This window comes from Achroia grisella, unplaced genomic scaffold, assembly GCF_030625045.1.
Source record: "Achroia grisella isolate CSIRO2021 unplaced genomic scaffold, CSIRO_AGI_Agris_v1 utg842, whole genome shotgun sequence".
NCBI classification, from domain to species: domain Eukaryota; kingdom Metazoa; phylum Arthropoda; class Insecta; order Lepidoptera; family Pyralidae; genus Achroia; species Achroia grisella.
Genome location: NW_026713040.1, coordinates 588,188 through 610,786, shown reverse-complemented (window position 1 = coordinate 610,786; position 22,599 = coordinate 588,188). Strand labels below are relative to the sequence as shown.

Sequence of the window (22,599 nt, the reverse complement as noted above, 5' to 3'; positions counted from 1 at the left end):
TTATTGGCCACTCTCTAAGTTCTCTTCTTGTAGGTTTTCACCTCTACGTGGTTTTCCCTCTGGAAAATTCACCAGGAATTTATCATGTTGGGCTTATTGACCTGACCGAGTAACTGACTGAGTAAAGTAAACTAATATCCCCATTGCTAGCAATGTTCCATGGCAGGTTGACCTCCACGTGGTTCCCCCTGAAAACCATCGTGGTAAACTTACCAAGATGCGCTTAGTGACCTAACCTTATGTTGTGTTATGTTCATCTTATCATCCTGCACTGGTGCCCCGCCTGCGTAAACCGTAGGCGCAGGCGGGTGCACCATTCCATTATCATCCATAAAAATAAAAAAAAACACTAGTCACTACAAGCAAAACCTATGTATATTTAATTCTAGTTAAACTAATGTATCAGCTGCTGAGTGTGATATAATGCAACACCTTTGCACACAGGTTGTGGTCATGTAACATATTATTAGAACGTAATAAGACGCTTCGATTATAAGTATAGTTAAGATACAGGAACATAAAACTGGATGTAATAATACGCACAGCGATCCATAATTATCGCTCACTAGTTACAAGTACGGTATTATAGATATATAAATAATCTTTATTTAAATAAACGTAATATTTAATACGTATGTATAAAAAAAAATTGAGTATTTATATCTGTTGTTTAGTACCCATAACATAACCACGGCAACGCGTGATACCCCTGGTGTTTCAGGCGTTCATTGGCTAAACTTTTACTATTAGATGGGCCGTATGCTTGATTGACACCATCGTAGTATAAAAAAAACTTTTTAGCCTGAGATATTATTATTATTTATTATATACTTTTGAATGGTCATATTTTTTTAATTCATCCACTCATTCGGAACACAATATCGCCACAAGAAGAATGAGCAAGAAATTTACGTTGCTCTTTTAAATAAATGTTGTGCATAATTACTTTTTTAGGAATTTTGTATCAATACAAACTTCTAAATAGCAAAGTTGACTTAAGTACAACTCAATCGGAACGCAGACTTATCACAAGAAGAATTAGCAAGAAACTTGGGTGTTCCTCTTTTGTATAAATGTTGTGTAGAATTATAGTTTTAGGAATTTTTAATTCACGAACTGCCAAATGGCATAATTAATTGAAGTTGGCATAAATAAATGAATAGTTACTTGAATAACAAAATAAAACAGTCAGTTATCAGAGCAGACTAGTCCGTACAAGCAGCACACGTTCACGAGTATAACGGGTGAGCAAGCACTGCACTCAACCATATACTGTGCCTGGACATTTCACGCAAAAACTACTGAACGGATTTTTATGAAACTTTAGAGTAATATAGTGTACGTCCACAGGTTATAGTGATCAACAGTGCAACCGACCGCCATAAACTGTTTTGATATTTTTATTATTTTTTAATTTACATTTTTGAATAGATCTTTTTTATATGTCATGATATTTGATATACTCTATCTCTGTCTATGTCTTTTGGATAGTTCGCAACTGTATATATTTTACTATCAAATTCTATACGTATTTTCATCATTTAGACATCCATACAGTCTACCGATCCATTACAGTGACCAAATAAAAAACAAAATATTCAATAATTTAACCAAAAAAGACAATACTGCCATACAAACTTTCATTTCCCTTTACAACCCCTTTGTCACATTAAAAAATAGTCTATGTCCTTTCTCAGCGTCTAGACTAACCGTATACCAAATTTCATTTAAATTGCTTTAGTAGATATGGCGTTAAATCGTGACAGACAGACATAACGATAAATTTTATGCGTTAAGTATGAGGCTGCTGAATTTGCCACGAAGATTATTTCTATTTCTATTACCTCGACCCTCGTCGTTATAGATATATTTTACTTACATCAGGCAAGGTGGCCACCAGCGCCACATGACTGTACTCATCGCCGGCCGCTTGTGTGGGGCTCTGCCACCAGGTGGCAGGGTTACCGTCGATGGCGTGCGACGGTGGTCGTCGCCGTGATGGAGATCCGTCGAGACCTTCGCACACATCGCAAACCACGCCACGCCTGCACAAGAACAAGTCATATCAAATCAAAATATCGTTATTGATGTAAGTCTATCACAGACAGTGTCGCAAACTATGCCACGCCTGCATAAGAACAATTAAGATTAAATGAAATCAAAATATCGTTATTGATGTAAGTCTATCACAGACAGTGTCGCAAACCACGCTACGCCTGCACAAGAACAAGTCATATCAAATCAAAATATATTTATTGATGTAAGTCTATCACAGACAGTGTCGCAAACCACGCTACGCCTGCACAAGAACAATTCGTATCAAATCAAGTCAAAATATCTTTATTCATGTAATCACAGACACTTATGGTAATTGAAATCTGCCGTCAGCATAGAATGTGGTTAGAGCCGGGAAGATCTGGCAAAAAACTCCGCCCTCACTGTTTTCACATGAGATTTTATACAAATTGTCTTCAATCATGTTTTCTATTACAGACTCTTATGATATAATCTAACGTCGGTTCGGCTTTCTAATTAAGACTGACAAGAAACTCAGCTCTTATTCTTTTCAAATGAGCTCGTACAGAAACACTGATTCATTTTCAAATTCAATTATGGAGAATATCATGACCACCAACGTATGCTATTGCATTTTTGGCAAAAGCAAATAGTCTAATCAATGTTGCAACCCTAACAGACCAGCTGACTCCAGAAGCAGCACCCATTTATGAGATGACGGAGGGGCTAGCCTTCATTCATTGCACTCATATTAGAGGAAGCATATTGACCCGGCCCAACACGCCGTTATCATCTAACGATGAATACAATTTCAAAGAAACAAACAGATAGAAAAGAAAAGAAAGTTTTGAAAGGGTTTAGATTGTCGCTTTAATATTAACTTAGATTATAATGTTTACGTACTTGCCAGGGGTATCTCTGCAATACTCCTCACTGCCAGCATCTCCACATGTTGCGTTAGCTGTGATTACAGAGTAAGGAGCCACGTCGAGCGGAGCAGGTAACAAACCGCTGCTCGTGTCTCCGTTCACCACAACCTCACCCTCGTTGGTGCTCGCCAGCCGATCCAAGAGTGCTCTACCTGTAATAAATATATTTAATTGACTTTTGATCCAAGGACTTTTTTTAAACTATTCTAATGTAGCCCCAGCTGGCCTTTAGCTTCATCGGACGATAGTGTGCGAGTATTAATGATGCTGCAAACCCGCGGAATGACTTATGGAGCTACTGAAGGCCAACTCCTGCCTAACGTAACTATGACGCAAGCAGAGAAGTTGTTAGTCAAGTAGTAGAAGTTAAAAAGTTAAAGTATACAAGTTTAGATCCAATCAACGTGCATCGAGACGTCACTGCCATCGTATCTAATTACGTTTCAATTGCCACAGAACAGTTGTCTGTCCGGTTGAAACATCTCAGTCTCCAGCGGTAAACCGACTAATTTATGTCGTTGTCGACTCAACACGTCATGTTCACAGGGTGTCATCTACGTAAATTATTGCCATTGGCACAGATATTTACCGCGCGCCATCTGGCTACGCTTTTTGACGTCGCTTTATTTGTGAGCTTTATAGCGCTGATTTAGAATTAGTCACACGACTTATGTAATGGTATATGTAAGGAAATATGCCCCTCCGATCGATCCCCCGTTCAATTCAAACTAATCGAAATTACGATAGCCTGAGCCGAGCTTTGAACCCGTAGCGGTGTAGACTAAAATCGTATCCGTCTGGCGGGAGTTGGCCTTCAATCGCTCCATAAGTACTTCCGTGGAGTGCCCGAAATATGGCAACATATACATATGGTAAACCTAGACCTGTGCACAACAAAAATCTGCAAATTTTGCCAAGCCGTAGAACATTCTGGGTGGTTGTAGCCACCATACATAATGTAGGTAGTTTCAGTGACTTTAAAAACTAAACGCATTACGCGACACTGCTTGCGTGAATCAAAGTAAACAGCAATCTATTTGTAAATCTATTATAGGATATGATCTATCTGTGTACTAAGTTTCAATAAATTCCGTAGAGCAGTTTTTTAGCAAGTAGTACATACAACTACATTTTTACTTGCTTTTTTTCCTTTTGTGATCGTCATATCTGACATATAGTGTGTATATCTATTTCCACCATTCCACAATTCCTTTCAATCACTCAAAGGTTGACTGGAAGAAATGCCTGACTTGGGATAAGTCCGCCATTGCACAACTTATTTCTTAAAATCGTTGTATCCTTAGTTAGTTTAAATGTATTTACTGTACAATAAAGTGTTACAAACATTATGCAATCACTTTCCACTAATGGTTTTTCCGAAGCAATACGATATTGAAATCTTCAAGGAAACAGCATATTCCTTCTTAAAAAGCCGACAACGTACTTGCAATTTTCCGTCGCTGAAGATTCAGTCGGCAGATTTGTACATGATTTGAAAGATGTTATCACTAATACCGCACATGATCCTTGTTGCTTTTAATTATGCATTTGATCTCGGCCGCATTTAAGAACAGCTTGCTTTTAAAATGTATGCCTCGATGATCCTTTCTTATTTATTGTTGACTAGCTTTTGTCCGCGGCTTCGCTCGCGTTTATTTATCCCACTTAGGGGACAAATTTATCAAAATCCTTTCTTAGGGAATGCCTACGTTATAGTAGCTTTATGCATGCAAAGTCTCAGCCGGATCGGTTTAAAATTGACAAAGTTTCATACAAACTTTCATCCCCTATTTTATCCTCTTGGGGGTAGAATTAATCAAAATCCTTTCTTAGCGAATGCCTACGTCATAACATCTACCTGCATGTCAAATTTCAGCCCGATCCGTCCAGTGGTTTGGGCTGTGCGTTGATAGATCACTATGTCAGTCGCCTTTGAGATAACTCAAAGGCGACTGACGTTATCTAAATATATATATATAATATATATTTAGATTGTTTATTATCCTCACTGTTGCTTCTCAATATATTTATGAAAATATCATGTATGCCAGGAAGAATACAGACAGTTTCAAAAGAGTTAGTGATTGCACTAATAAAAGCTTACGTAACAATAACAAACTGATTTTACCTAAATGTCGTTTGGCTAAAGTTAGTAATTCGTTTTATGGCAATTGCGTAAGGTTTTACAATAAAATACCAGAGTCTGTTATAAATCTGCCAGAAAAAAGATTTAAATGTCAAATAAAACACTTCCTTTGCAAAAAAGCTTACTATAAAATTGAAGAATTCGTTAACGATAATAATGTTTTTGTAGAAAAATTTTTAAATACATAGCACTGACAATATTATCTGATTACACTAATAATGAGTGCGTAGCGATTTCTATGTTGATTGTCGCATGCCTCTTACTTGTTACACTGTAATTATTTATATAAAAAAAAACATCTATTAAAAAGAGCAACACACAAGTTTCTTGCTCATTCTTCTTGTGATGAATCTGCATTCCGAATGAGTGGTAGAATCAAAATATGACTATTCAAAAGTGCTTGTAATGAGTTTATTTGAATAAAGATTATTTCTATTTCTATTTCTATTAAGATAACGTTTGTAACTAACCCGACTTCTCTTGTATGAACAACTACGATATCATTATTACACAAATATTATTATACAAATACGATATATTATTTGTAATTTAAATAATACTTATTTTGTGTATATGTTTGGTAGAGAAGCAATAAAAATTACATTTTTTTCCTGCTTCCGAGTAATTAATTATTATGTTTTTTTTTTAATATAAAATAAATAATAAATATTAATATTATTCAATAATTAAGGGTATATATAACTTTTTTAAATAATTAATTTATATATAAACTTTCCTGTCGGAAGTATTTCATGATTTTAAGGATTATTTTTTAATTATTATATTTACAGACTTAATCTTAACTGCTTAGATTTCTTTTATTCTCAGGAATAGTACAAAATAGATCAGTGTGCTCTAAGGGGGAGAAAGAGAATTGTTATTAATGGGTCAAACATTGCTAGCAATGCAATCAATTAAACTCCACGTGGTACTCCCTGAAAATCGTCGTACTTAATTCCTGGCAAATTATTTCAAATTCAAAATATCTTTATTCATGTAGGTCTATTACAGACTGTTATGATATGTTAAATCTACCGTCAGTTCGGAATGATTTCGAAATGAGAATAACTGACAAGAAAATCAGCTCGTATTCTCTTCAAATAAATGTTGTTCATGTTTACAATAATATACATTCATTTTTAAATTTAAATTTGGGAGAATAGATTGACCACCGCCATATGCTGTTGAAAGCGTTACGATCTTCTACATTGTTGATCAAATTCCGATTGTTATTGGATCTACACCTATATTACGGCACGGTTTCGCCTCTAGACGAGGTATCAGGCAATTAATAGAGTTTGGATATAGTTTAGAAGTTCGGTGACAAGCCTACGACTCGTCCTTGTGTTTATACATCGACTATGGTGTTTAATTCCCCTAGCGTTAGCATGTGTGAGTTTAATTCCATTAGGCAGCGGAATTAAACAAGATAATATAAATAACAAAATAAATAAAGTAATGAAATAGACTGTATGTCTCACACATGCTAATGGCAGCGGAATTAAACAAGATAATATAAATAACAAAATAAATAAAGTAATGAAATAGACTGTATGTCTCACATATGCTAATGGCAGTGGAATTAAATAAGATAATATAAATAACAAAATAAACAAAGTAATGAAATAGACTTCCGTAAAATAACACCTAATTTGCCAAATATATCCTGCGATGAGTCAATTGATCCGAGTTCTAGAGGATGATAGAATGAAGATGACGTCATTCTTTATTCCTCCACTGGTGTCCCAGGAACGTGTACCGGTAGCAAAAGAATGTCTACCATTCCAGATTCATCCATTAAAAAACGGAATTCCAGTGCATCGCACCAATTACTGCGGCCGGCCGCTGACATTCGTCGCTGCACTGGCGTTCCGAAACTTCATTAATTGAATAAACAATTATTGATGCTATGAATTTTAATTATTTAATATAATTAGGTATGTTTTCACATAATTACATATTTAATTAGTAAGACATAATTATGAGTAAGTAATCTAATATACAAAGTTCTCGTGTCACTGTGTTGGTTGCTATACTTCTCCGAAACAGTTTAATAGATTTTGATGAAATTTTATATGTATACTCGGTAGGTCTGAGAATAGGTTGTTATCTATTTTTTATACCCCTAAGTGATAAGGGTGGCCCAACCCCAAATATATATTTTGCATTAATTATTTATTTTTATTTTATTATGATATGGCAAATTATATTACCCTTCATTTTAACGATTCTGCCACCAACCCCAATTTTTTAATAGCGATATTAATTTATATGGTTAACCAACATTTGCCGGATCAGTTAGTAATTCATTCATTTCATTCATCGCAGCCCGGAAGACGTCTACTGCTGGACATAGGCCACCCCCAAAGATCTCCACGACGATCGGTCCTGCGCTGCTCGCATCCAATGCCTTCCAGCGATCTTGACCAGGTCATCGGTTCACCTTGCTGGAGGCCTTCCCACGCTGCGTCTTCCGGTCCGTGGTCGCCACTCGAGGACTTTATTGCCCCAACGTCCATCTGTCCTACGAGCTATGTGCCCTGCCCATTGCCACTTCACTATCGTAATTCTTCGGGCTATGTCCGTCACTCTAATTCTTTCAGTTAGTAATATAATTTTTTTTTGTTTACACAAATTTATTTTTTATATTACTGTCAATCTTTACACATTCAAGACAAAGCTTAAAATGTTGTTGAAAGGTTGTTTTTACCCTTTGGACCAATATAAAATCACTGTTTATTTTTACAGTTTACGATTCCTCGCACGGTGCAAACTATTGTATTCATGAGTATGATTGTTTGTATCAGTCTGAATGTTTTCTCTATGCATTTTGAAAAAAAAAGTATTTATATCAGTTATCTAGTACCCATAACACAAGCTCTGCTTACCGTGGGACTACATGGCACTGTGTTAATTATCCAGGATTATTTATTTATTTAATTTTTATTATTAAAACTTATTTTCAATATGAAGTATATTTGTAAAATTGTGTTAAAAACCATGAAATGTAATAAAACATAAAACTATTGCCACATACGAATATTTATCGTTTAAACTATCAGAGTGTTGCCAGATTGAACCCGTTTAGCTTCCGGTATGTAATAGCATCAGTTAACTAGCTGTTGTGACTTGGAACACGTTGCGGCGAGCACGTGTCTGTGTATCTGTACGTTCATCGTAAAGTGCAGTGGCCTTACCGTATAGCGTTATAAACTGGCTCCGCCGCTGACTCAGCGACAGCCGATTTCCATCAAAAGCTTTTTAAGAAACCTCTTTTTCTTACTGCTTTCTTGAAATATGACAGCGTAGCGGTTTTTGTACTGATTACCGCATGCATCAAAATTAAAAAAATAGATCTTTATTCAAGTAGATCTATTACAGACTCTTATGGTATGTCAAATCTATAGTCAGTTTGGAATGAGTTCGAACGACATAGAGTGACAAACCTGAATCTGCATAGAGTGGCATCCCTCATCAGTACCTCATCAGTACCGCATAGTTACCGTGTTCGGTCCGCTTCTAAGAAAGTTGCTGAATCAAAGGCACCAACGTGAACACCTGGCCTCCCTCGCCCAGGTGGGCACCAAAGGATTTCAGACTTGATTCATCCATCGTGGAAGTATCACATAGTCTTAATTAATTATAAGAATATTTAATGTAATAATTTTATATTGTAACAAGCTGTTCCCGCGACATCGTCCAAAATCGTCGTTTTTCTAAAATAAAAATACCCTAAGTTACTCCTTATTACATCAGCTACCTAATAAAAAAAGTCCCGTCAAAATCGGTTCTGCCATTTCAGAGATTAGCCGGAACAAACAGACAGACAGACAAAAATTGTAAATAAATATTATTTTGGTGTAATATGCATGTAGTAAAAAACGGTTATTTCAATATTACAAACAGGCACTCCAATTTTATTTATATGTATAAATAGATGTATAGATTATAAATTCTTTTGCAATCTCTGGCTGTGACCAACTTAATTAGTAGTTCCTAAGATTAGCGCGTTCAAACAAACAAACTCTTCACCTATATAATATTATTATAAATGTAGACATGAGACCTACCATATAGTTGTCATATCGTAAGACATCGTAAATATACAGCCGCCATGTTGCCACCAGTGAACTAATCACCATTTACACAACAAGTGTAACAACTCTGACAGTTCAACAGGCAATCATCGCGTCAGAGGAAAGCTACGAGAGCGATATTATCGAGCCACGCCGGGGTGGTCCTGTTCAGGGGTGCCAACTGTATCAAAAAACTCGAACAAGTACGAGACTATTCGCCTTTAGAGTTATTTGTAAGCACCATGTTCGGTCCTGTTCAGGGGTGCCAACAGAACGAGTAAGAGACTATTCGCCTTTAGATCTATTTGTAAGCACCATGTTCGGTCCTGTTCAGGGGTGCCAACAGAACGAGAAAACTAGAACAAGTACCAAACTATTCGCTTTAGATCTATTTGTAAGCACCATGTTCGGTCCTGTTCAGGGGTGCCAACAAAACGAGAAAACTAGAACGAGTAAGAGACTATTCGCCTTTAGAGCTATTTGTAAGCACCATGTTCGGTCCTGTTCAGGGGTGCCAACAGAGCGAGAAAACTAGAATAAGTACGAGACTATTCGCCTTTAGAGCTATTTGTAAACACCATGTTCGGTTCTGTTCAGGGGTGCCAACTGTATCAAAAAACTCGAACAAGTACGAGACTATACTGGACTGGACCAGTAAACATATTCAATTGAGAAGAACTGGCAAGAAAATCAACTGTATTTTTAAGCCAGCTTTATTAGCAGTATTACATAGTCTCGCATCTTCGTTCACAAGTTTGAACGAGACGAGTTTCTGTCTTAATTCCGTAAATCACAAACTCATCAGTTAAAATACGATATTATACGGGTAGAGGCCTAACTTAAGCTAATCTCTCGTATATTTTGGCTTTTTTCTGTCAAATTAAATATTGACAGTTTTTTTATGTCCTCGTACGAGGTTAAATTTTTGAAGTTTGGCAACCCTAGACCTTTTACGCACTGCAGTCGAATTGTTCAATATTTAATACGATATATAATTATCGAATATTTTCATTACGTTGGTGGAGTATTATTTATTTTTTAAAGTCTCTTACTAATGAATATTTGTATCTGATTAATTTTTTTTGAAGAAGTAAATATTCTCCACTTCTTTGTGGTACTACAGATTGCTGGATAACATCATAATTATAATAATATGTATTTTATTACTACTGTCCATCAAAGAAAAATTGCTATATCATAATCGAAAATCCATTTTGCCTCGTAGGCTATAAATCGTAAATAAAAGAATAATGTTTGTATGTTTGTTTGATCGGGACATTCTCCGATTCTGCAGATCCATTTTTTTTAATTCTTTCACTATAATAGAGGCATATTATCCCCAAATGCTATAGGCTATGATGAGTGCGATCACTAGTTGATTAGATAAAAGAATTACAATTTTAAAGTTCAAGTCGTTTATTGTTCATATACATAATTTTCTATATATTTTATGCCTATATGTTATACCTATTATATATAATTATTGTTGTTTATATGAATTTTAAATTCATATATTATCATATTTCCTTCATCAATATATGGTTGGTTTTTTTTAGTTTTCTCCCGTATGTATTTTTTCTGTTCATTTTTCAATCTCTCTGTGAGACCATATTTCATTGAACAGCGTATAAAAACAGTTACCTACATCATTGTTCATATACTATTCCTTGTTAGACATACACGAAAAGAGCACTGCGTAAAAAGGCGGATAACCATAATTACTTACTTACATAATTGCTCATTCTTGCTCATTCTTCTTGTGATGAATCTGCATTCCGAATGAGTGGTAGAATCAAAATATGACTATTCAAAAGTGCTTGTAATGAGTTTATTTGCATAAATATTATTTCTATTTCTATTACATGACACAAAATGGACATAAATTAGAATTACCAAGATTACGACTTGCAAAAACAATAAAACAAAGTATTTACTTAAAAATAAAAATGTACAATAAACTATCAAATAAAATGCAATTAACATCAACAGAATTTAAGAACAAAATAAAATCATATTTCGAGCGACATACTTTTTACAATGTGACGGAATATCTGATTTCCAATGTACAATTATGACATTTTCCATTAAGTGACTTTTATTACTATGTTATATATTATTTAATTTATTATTTTGAATACTTAAAATTGTAATTGTGACATAATTACCATAAAAATGTAATTACTATTGACTTGCTGTTGTGTAACGAGATTTGTTACATTTGTGAATAAAGTAATATGAAATATGAAATCCGTTTCCCTAAGGTTGCCTTGAAAAGATTGCTTTCAGCAATAAGGCCGCCTTATTGTAACTATACATGTCCTTTAATATATTGTTTATGCCTTTTACTTTACTGTGTGTTACAAATAAAGTATATTCTATCTATCTATTTATTTCTTGTTTTATTATAGTTTTTTTATTATGCCTATTTATGATTTTTTTTTATAACACAGGGGACAAACAAGCATGCGGCTCACCTGATGGTAAGTGATTACCGCCGCCCATGAGCACCCGCAACACCAGGGGAATTGCAAGTACGTTGTCGGCCTTTTAAAAAGGAATAAGCTCTTTTCTTGAAGGTTTCAATATCGTATCGGTTCGGAAATACCATTGCTGGAAGGTGATTCCACAATGTGGTTGTGCGAGGCAAAAAGTTTCTAGAAAACCGCACTGTGGAAGACCGCCATTCATCCAGATGATCAGGATGGTATTTCAGTTTCTGGCGGGTGGTACGGTGGTGAAACTCAGCAGCTGGTATTAATCCGAACAATTCCTCAGAACACTCCCCGTGATATATGCGGTAGAAAATGCACAGAGATGCAATATCACGCCGCAAAGCCAATGGGTCGAGTCTGTCACATAGACGTTGATTACCAATGATTCTGGCTGATAATATAATGATAATAATATAATAGGGCTGATTAGAAGCTGTCTTCTTGTTACATGCTTCCTCGCGTATGTCTCTGGGCAGCGCCTGAATATCAGTAGTTTGCTGCTTGTATGCAGCAAACAATACACTGAAGTACTACCTTTTTGCGTATAGGCTATGCACACACACTACGTTACTCATACCGTTTTTTTTTTGTTAACTGTATTACATTTTATTTTATCTGTATATTTGTTGTGTATTGTATATTAACTTGACTAATGTAATTGTATATTTTTTATTATTTTTGTTCTTATTATTACAGTGCCTCGTGTGTGTGCGTGCCTTTATCGATAACGACTTAACACCTAAGTGATTCAAAATTTAAAATATCTTTATTCATGTAGGTCTATTACAGACTCTTATGTTAAATAACGGTCAGTTCAGAATTTAACATAACATAAGAGTACATAACAAAATTTCGAGATGAGAACAACTGACAAGAAACTCAGCTCGTATTCTTTTCAAATAAATGTTGTACATGTTTATTATAATATAGATTCAGTTTTAAATTAAATTTGGGAGAATAGAGTGACCGCCAGCATATGCTATTGCAAAAGCAAATAGTTTAATCAGTGTTCGTAATCGAACAGACCAGTCCCCATAAGCTATACCCCATACAGTCATGAGTATGATGATGACTTTAAAAAGAGATATTTCTGACGTTACTCCTCTCCTCTCCTCATTTCCACCGATACATTATTACGGCGGTGAGAAATATAGTTATCTGATAATTAAGTAATTACAGTGCCTGTGGCGGCGTGAGAGGCATCCGCCCCGTAAATGCAAGGTGTAACAACTCAATTAATTGTTGTAGTACCAAATCTATACATATAAATAAAATTGGTGTCTGTTTGTAATATTGAAATAACCGTTTTTAATACATGCATATGAATATAAATACGGTACATACATCAAAATAAATTTTTTTACAATTTCTGTCTGTCTGTCTGTTTGTTCCGGCTAATCTCTGAAATGGATGGACCGATTCAAAATCAGTCCAGAGATTTTTCAGTCCATTTCAGAGATTTTTTGGCACGTAGCTGATGTAATAAGGAGTTAGGCTACTTTTATTTTAGAAAAATAAAGTTAAATTCCACGCGGACGAAGTCACGGGTACAGCTAGTTTGCCATAAAATTATTCGTGTTAAGACCCGGTTAGTAATATAAGTTTAAAAATAAGGAAAAACAAAGTCGATTATCTATATATTTGTTTGTTTGCATTGAATAGGCTCCGGAACTACTTTGCCGATTGGCAATTTTTTACCATTAAAATCCTATATTATCCATATTCCACGCGGGCGAAGTCGCGGCAACAGCTGTTAATAAAATCTTCATAATATTTCTATGACTTGAAAAAGCACCTATTCTGTTTATACCAACAAAATGAGTCACTCACATAGTGACTGCTTCACTCCATATATTCCATTTTAGTATTCAGTATTCACACAGACGAAATGCATTGACCGGGATGAATCATGAAATTTAAAACGTACCCAATTGTATTTGTGGCAACTCATCCGTACAGATACAGTTTAAGAGCACTCGACAATGACATCGGAATTCGCAATCGAAGATTTCATAGTCGATCGATTGCACTGTGCATACACAACGGGCCACTGAGATGATACATTAGAACTCACATCATCACATCAGCCAAGTGATACATATGGGACACAGTTCTAGATACATCAAAATAATAATTGCATTTAATAATGTCTAGTAAGACAAATTAAATATTGTCTACTAAGCACTGCTGTGTCTAAACTGTGTCACCCCACCTTACATTTATTATTGTTATTTAGTATAAAAGATCATTATTTCTATGTACATATTGTCAGTTTATTACCATCTGTAATATACATCGTCTCGACCAACAACATCGTGTCATTTACCCGCAACAATACAGGTTCTTGCTGAAAATGTACAAGTGTAACGACAAGAACCGAATGACTGAGTGTAAGAACTAATTAATGATAACAACTTAGGCTTTGAAGCCGGCTACCGCAAGGGAAACCCCAAGTAGCGTCCGTGATTTGTGACACGGGTGTAGGTTTAAAAGGCTTTTAGAATGCATTAACACTCACCTTCACTACTCGCAGCTTCCCCCCAGGCCCAACTAAGACCGGGATAAACCCATTTCTAATACAATTCACTTTAGTATCCATAACAGAACTGGCACGCCCTACACTCGTCGATAGAATGCCGTGGCTCACCCAACGAAAGAGGATTATTCAACTACCGACCTCCGTATTTATAGACCGAAGTCAGTGTAGTAGGAAGAGAAGCGGGGGTAATGGATCATAAGATATTCATCCACTACTCAAATAACTTAGTTCGCTCTATAAATACTAGATGGCGCTATTAACAATATTTGTAATAATCTTTACATTGGGTACATCATTAGTACTAAACACAAACTACCTTCTTTTAATATATTTTTAAAATATCAGATTTTTCTACAATATTGATGTGAACTCCAACATGAGTAACAAAAGTAAATATTCACTTACTTCATATTATAAATATGTAAGTGGCTGTCTGTTTGATACATTTTCGCGGCAAAATGACTGGTAGACTTTTAAATAAATTTGACGTGAAGATAAAACTCGTAGATTGTGGGATGAACTACCTGCCGAGGTTTCCTCGAGAGACTTCGGCAATAGATTTTTCAGAAAGGGTATAGGGTAGAAGATATAATGTTTCTTAAGGATCGGCAATACGCACGTAATAGCCCTAGTGTTTCAGACATCTATAGGCTACGGTAACCATCAGTTAGTAATAAAAATCGTTTCATGGGGATATGCAAAAAACGCAGAGAAATCGGGAATACGGCTAGTATTATATTACATACACGCTACTCACCCCGGCTTCGCACGGGTGTACATGTATTATATATATAAACGTTCCTCTTGAATCACTCTATCTATTAAAAAAAAGAATTCAAAATCTGTTGCGTAGTTTTAAAGATTTAAGCATACATAGGGACGGACAGACAGTGATACCGACTTTGTTTTATACTATGTAATGATGATAAATAATAGCATATAAGTGTTATGAACATGTAAGATGTTTACGCCACCTCTAAACATTTATCTGAGTGTACACAATAGAGGCACTCGAGTGAATTGCGAAAGGATGCGCATCCACGCTCCAAAGCGCGACGCGGCGCCGACAAAGCGGCAGATCATCTAGATACTGCGCCAGATTAAGATTGGATGAACGCAAATGTTCATATTGGGATATAAATTATATTCTTTACTCGTATGTGCTTTTTTTTGCAGCGCAGGACCGATCGTCGTGGAGATCTTTGGGGGAGGCCTATGTCCAGCAGTGGACGTCTTCCGGGCTGCGATGATGATGATGATGATGATGATGAGCTTTTTATGGCACTGAAATTATACGGTTCCAAGGATACCTCTCGCATGACACCTCAGGCGTCACATGATGATGAGATTTCCGTGGCATAGAGCATGTCTATAGGTGATCAGGTGTGCTAGCAGCCTGTTTGCCTTTCTATTTATATTATACAAGCTACTCGCCCCGGCTTCGCCCGGGTGTACATGTATTATACATATAAACCTTCCTCTTGAATCACTGTACCTATAAAAAAAAACCTTTCAAAATTCGTTGCGTAGTTTTAAAGAATTAAGCATACATAGGGACAGACAGACAGCGACAGCGACTTTAATTTAAACTATGTAATGATAATGATACTTTAATAGTATTTTGCTTATGTATATGATTGTAATGGTTTTAAAAACAATGATAATAAGTATTTTTACTATTCTCATGAAAATACATAACGTGACAGAATTACTGAAAAAAAATCTTAAAGCCATAACATTCGCGTAAATTTGAGAGTACGAATGGATGGATGTCTATTACTATTTAACGTAAAAAGTACTGGATGGAGTTGTATAGAAATCGAATTTAGCCAAGACCATGCGAATAGCAGGATTGTCGGAACTGTCGGGAAAAAATTACTTATAATACTTTAATAGGAAAAGTAAACCAAACTTTCCAAACTGCACTACAGATAAGTCCAAAATAATGAACATACAATCATCATCGCCTTGCTTTAACCCCATTATTTGGGGTCGGCATAGTACGTCTCTTCCGTCCGGACGTCACATCTGAGCATACTCTCCTAAATGAACAAGCAATATGACTAAAATATGCAAGTATCCCGGGGTCAAAGACCATATGCTCACAAGGATTGCGTACAGTTTCAAGTGTCAACCGCAACACTGGACCACACACAGCCCCGTCGAGATAAAACATTGGGTGAGAACGTGCTAGGGTTACAAACATTCCGCATCCTTGACGTGCTGTTAATATTTTTATTACTTGATGTATTTGTATTACTTTGTTTATTTCCGCTAGTATTAACATCAGAACGGCATTATATCCCAAGAATGGTTAGAGAGGCCATTGAAATACAGAAATATAACAATTTCAATCGAGAAGACGGCTATAGGCTCTCTAATGCCTGGAATCCAGTGATTGGTTTAATTAAACAAAAACAAAATACGCGATCAAAAAGTGTATTAAATGTACGTAAAGATACTGTGAGTACAGTTTGCCGAGATGAATATCGAGCGAGTTCCAGTAGTAGCAACAAACGAAGACGTGTGAAGGTAGACGCATATGTCTGCCCATAAAAAGATTTCATTTTCCATCTACCCGCTGCTCTTCAGTTTACCCGTGATCATGGTGGTTGAAACACTACCGAAATATCGGGAACTCAGCAAATAAATAGAAAACGTGGTAAGATCCCGTGATTTTTACTAATTATACGTATAAATAATGACCGCGTCAAGTTTAAAACAGTATATAGTATAGACTGTTCGGAAGCCAGACTTGGACTACTGGTCGTAGTATGTCGTATAGTCGTAGGTGGAGGTCTTGACGCTTCAGGTAGCGGTGGTCAGGTTTTCGCAATGAATGTTTGTGGTCACACGCATGCTAATAGTAGCGTAATTAAACAAAATGATACACAAATCCCTTAAGTAATAGACTTCCACAAAATAACACCTATATGGATAAAAACTATCTGCATTGATATCTTTGTTTTATTTTTTTCTGCCAGTAAGTAGATAGCTTTGTTAGCTGTGTTTTAGATGCCTTCAGGAATTCTCCTCCAACATGAGAGGTACTGACGTTGTCCGTGGTGCTATTCACGAATAAGGGCAATATTTTCTACTTATGTCAATGAAAAATGATGAAAATTGAAAATATAGTTTATAGGAGATCTAGAGACCAAACTAACCCATACCCTATCGCTTATTTACCAGTTCCCCTCAACTTTAAATTAGTTATTTCAGTCGAATGGAACCTAACTACTGATTGCAAACAATCTAAAGTGGCAATTCCAAAAACGAACGATCGATTAACAACACGTCTACTTAATCTAGATAGACAAAACCTCAAAATAATGATAGGGACAATAACGGGCCATTGTTCCTTAAACAAACACTTATACAAAATTGATGCTACAGACAGTCCCCTTTGTCGGGGCTGTTTTGAAGCTGAAGAAACGGCTGCTCACGTAATCCTGGAGTGCGGAGTGCACGGCAGTGGCTCAACAATGAAAACAAATCCTCGGAACGGTGAGGTCGCTCCGTGAAGCCTGTGAAGACACCAGGAGTCTTCTGCGCTTTTGGGAGGAGCTTGGCTGGCTACTTTAGTAGTCTGGCTCTGCACGCACAACGGCCCGAATGAGAGGCTAATTGCGGAGACTGGAGTCCAACATACATTTTACATTTAGTTATTTCAGTAGTATTCTGGTATTTAAGGCAAAACCCTATTCCAACCAATTTGCTAGTAACCTGGCCACCTCGACGTAAACAGGGGCTTACAAATGTTCAAGTGAAGGAAGCGGTCACAATGTAAACATACCACTTATATTTTAAACGACTAGGAAGTGCAGCGCCGGGGGGCGTGTTTATGTTTCAGTTAACACGAGTGTTAAATTTTTAAGTGTTAGGTACTTGCGTTCGGTGTGGCCTTTCAAATAACTTTTCTGTTTAAGTTATTGTAAATAAATTATGGTTCTAGGGAATTAAAGGTTCTAAAATAACGTTGTAGTGATTTGTGATTCTTATTTGATGTCTTTGCAATTCTGGACGCATGATTTCATACAAATTCTGGCTATTTTATAATAATAATAATAATAATAAATTTATTTGCAATAGATTTTGGATACATACATATATGATGTTATATAAAAACATGGCCCTTGCAAAATCTGCTTATATCAAGCGTACAAATCTTAAGTTAATTAAATTATCGATTGTTTATATAATTATGAATTATTGTATGTATGTATATGTCAATTTGTATATAAATCTAAATGTCATGAGGAACAATTTATTATTTTAATATTCCAAAAACTCTTTAATAGAGTAAAAACACTTTGAAACTAACCATTTATGCAGTTCAGTTATATAAAATCATAAATTATCAACGTTATTAATTTGGGAGGTAAGGACAAAACGTTTTTTTTTCTCTTTACGATATTAGTCCATATTTCGTGACTAGTCTTCTATAAACTGTACACTCTCTCTTTACTTTTGTATAATGTTTTTAGGACTAATAAATACAGGAAATGAATACTTAGAAAGTTTAAAAACGTTTTTTAATACCTTATAGTATAGATGTGAATTTTATTATCAAATTGCCTTGAAGACTTAAAACAACACTAAAGTCTTTCATAATAAGCAACACTTACAAACAAAACATTACTCCACAACAGCAATAACATTCCACAGGGCCTCTAACAAGCAAGAAAACTGGATGCATAACTTCATAGTATGTCTATAATAAGCAGGAGAATTCTACTGGCAGTCCACGGAGGACTGCCAGTAGAATTCTCCAAAAAGGAGGCAGGACGTAAAAAGTTCACGAGTGTGGGAGCGCGTCCCGGTATAATGCGGGGCCCATTAGGCTCATTAGGGACAACCAAATAAGGACACATACCGCTTTTTGTAGGGACACACCGAGCGACGATCTCAGTTATCGATATCGAATCGATACTGCCATCGTAGCGATCTATCACGTTTGATATGAAATGTATTATGTGATACTTATTAACTCCCAAAAATTGAAGTAGAAAATTAGAATTTACGCTGTAGGGGTTTAAGTCTAATGTTCTTTGGTAATGATTGATTGATGCTGATATTTGCTGAGAGGGAAAGGTAATGTGAACAGATGACCCTACAGCTGTGAATGTACTATGTCAGGTTTACTTCTAGAAATCGTGATAAATTCCTGGTCAATTTGTAACGAAGGGCTCTGATCTGATCTCTCCTGTTCATCATACAAATCATCCTCCACTAGTGTCCCGTCTGCATAAATTTTAGCCACCACAATTTGCACCGGGTGTACCAATCCATTATCATCTATTAAACACATTAGATGGTCGCGGGTTCGATTCCTCGCACGGTACAAACATTTGTATTCATGCGTATGATTGCTTTTATCAATCTAAGTCTCCGTATATTATGTATACAGTTACAAAAAAAACTTATATCATTATTTCTATTAGTTGCCGACTGACTAATATTAATATATTTAAAAATATCTATTACAAACTCTTATGATATATCAAATCTACCGTCAGTTCGAAGAGTGCTTTCGAACTAAGAAAATCTAACAAGAGACTTGGCTCTTATTATTTTCAAATAAGTTTGTACCTGATTACAAAACTACAGATTATTTTTTTATTTCAATTAAGGAGAATGTAATGACCACCAGCATATGCTACTGCATACTTGACAAAATGAAATAATCTAATCAGTGACCGTAACTCGAACACATTACCCGCAGATTGCAAATTGATGTTGTGCATTAAACAACCACTCAATCAAACGTCTAGCTATTGATCAATCCTTTAAAGTACTTTGTCAATCAAATCTACAGCACTGTACATGTTAATATGCTTCTCTATTGGATTGCTTTAAGATGCGCCTACCTGTGTCTACTGAAATGACAAGACATATAATTAATGGGTAGTAAAGAACGAGACATCGTGGTTTAGCAGTTTGATACTCAGATTCGCAAGTTTGAACCTGTTGATCGGTCGATCGATCGATCGATCGAAAATTGACAACGTTTCATACAAACTTTCATCCCATAATTTATCCCCTTGGGGGTAGAATTAATTAAAATCCATTAGTAGCAGATGCCTACGTCATAACATCTACCTGTATGCTAAATTTCAGTCCGATCCGTCCAGTGGTTTGGGCTGTGCGTTGATAGATCACTATGTCAGTGACCTTTGAGTTATACATATATATATAGATTAAGATTGTAAGTGTTACAGTTTATTTCTAATCAAGTTTCCAAGAAACGAAAGAAACTCAAACCAATGTCTGCTCTATTTCTTCAGTACAATATAATGAAAGTATTCTGAATCTTTACAATATCGTTACGTCATCGTTATTCGAGATCAACCGTTCGATGCTATCACAACAAAATCTCCGGTCTGGTCGCGATAAAATGCCACAAGGAATGCCCATATTGATACCATACCGGGCCTTGTCATCTTATAAATCGCGTTAATGCATTACACGGAAGCTGTGACTATTGACGTATCTGAGTCCCTCGTTACATTGTAGAACAGATTATCTAGAAACCGAGGCAAAGATGTCCGATGTCTGATGGCAAAGATCTTGTCTAATTTTATTTATTTACTAGCTGTTCCCGCGACTTCGTCCGAATGGAATTTAACTTTATTTTTCTAAAAAGTAGCTTAAGTTACTCCTTATTACAGCAGCTATCTGCCAAAAAAGACCCGTCAAAATCGGTTCAGCCATTTCAGAGATTAGCCGGAACAAACAGACCGACAGACAGACGAAAATTTTTTGATGTCGTACCGTATTTTTATTCATATTCAGTAAAAATGGTTATTTCAATATTACAAACTGACACTCCAATTATATTTATATGTATAGATGTCACTTTGAATATCTCAGGAATTTTTCTAATGTCAACATGTAGTTTATCAATTTAATATATTTCGTTTCGTGACAAGCTTTTTATTTGACTGGAATGGCAAATAGGCTGAAGGCTCTCCCGATATTAAGGGTTAATCGTCTTGATCCACTGTCTTTGCGGAAAAACACTGCATCTGCATTTTCTACCGCATATAATTGTATTACAGAAAGTGTTTTGAGGAATTGTTCGTTTGGCGCTCCTCCACCTGGGTTTTGTCCAACATTTTGCCACGCACAAGCATATTGGGCAATCATCTTCCAGCAATGGTATTTCCGAAACTATACCATAAGGTTTTACCTTCAAGAAAATAACATATCCCTTCTTAAGAGGCCAGCAATACACTTGAAATTCCCCTGGATTATGGGAGCTCATGGGCGGCGCTAACCGATAAGTATACCATCGGGTGAGCCGCAAGCTCGTTTATTTCCTATGCTAAAAAAGCTTCACGGTAGTTAATTATCAGTCGATAAATACACTTGGAATACCCTGGAGTTGCGGGTGCTCATGGGAGGCTGTAATCCGTAAAAATACCATCAGGTGAGCCGTAAGCTCGTTTATATCCTACGCTAAAAAAGCTTCATGGTAGTCAATTATACGTTGATGAATATACAGCCTAGCTGGCATGTCCCATATCAGATTTAATTCCATATCATCTTGCGCGTGCCCATTAAAGTGGACGACGTAAATTCAGATAGCATACAAGTTAATTTTCCTGTCACGATGCTGACTTGTGCAATATTTTGCGAATTAAACCCGAGGATTGGACATTCCGATGTCTAGTTCTTGATATAAATTAAATAGAATTGAAATATTTTACAAGGTATTTCTTTATGATGCTTGCTTCATCGTCAGGTTATAGCACTGAGTTAATTTTAGAGAGGAAATAATAGTATAGAATATTCACACATCGCCATTTAGTTCCAAGCTAAGCAGAGTTTGTGTTACGGATACTAGACAGCTGATAAAATCATTTTTTTTCGAAATGCATACATAATATGATGGTCGCAGGTTAGATTTTCGCACGGTACAAAAATTTGTATTCATGAGTATGACTGTTTGTATCGATCTGGGTATTTTCTATGTACTGATGTAGGTATAAAAAAATGTAAACCAAATCATACGAGGAAAGAATAAAAATCATACCAACCGCTTAGCAAAGACTCTGATGAAAGTGAGCCAATCTAGTCGCAGACTAAAACGCAAAATGCCTCAGGACCTATCAAATATTATGTATATTTAAAATAAAGTAGGATGTGTGTGACACATACCGAGCCTGTCATGACGACATAACCCAACAAACATACTACTTAATGTTCAATTTAGGCAGATTAGATCTAGTACACAAAAAAACAACAAAATGTGTATTAATATCAGTTATCTAGCTACTGATAGCACTGTTTAGCTTGGGATTAGATGACGCTATCTGAATTATCCAGGGTAATTATTATTATATTATAAATGATTATTACAAGATTAAAACGTTCAAAGTCAAATAATATATGCGATCGT

The 22,599-nt window shown here is 35.9% G+C and overlaps 1 protein-coding gene across 1 annotated transcript in view; it reads right to left on the bottom strand.

The window, feature by feature from the left end:
* Positions 1 to 22,599, bottom strand: part of LOC131852352 (laminin subunit alpha-1) — a 239,529-nt gene that overhangs the window by 174,409 nt on the left and 42,521 nt on the right. Inside the window, exons 2-3 of the mRNA XM_059203020.1 lie at positions 2,920 to 3,097; positions 1,880 to 2,045 (exon numbers count right to left, since the gene is read on the bottom strand). Of these exons, the coding sequence (XP_059059003.1) occupies positions 1,880 to 2,045; positions 2,920 to 3,097 (344 nt within the window). The remainder of the gene's footprint in view (positions 1 to 1,879; positions 2,046 to 2,919; positions 3,098 to 22,599) is intronic.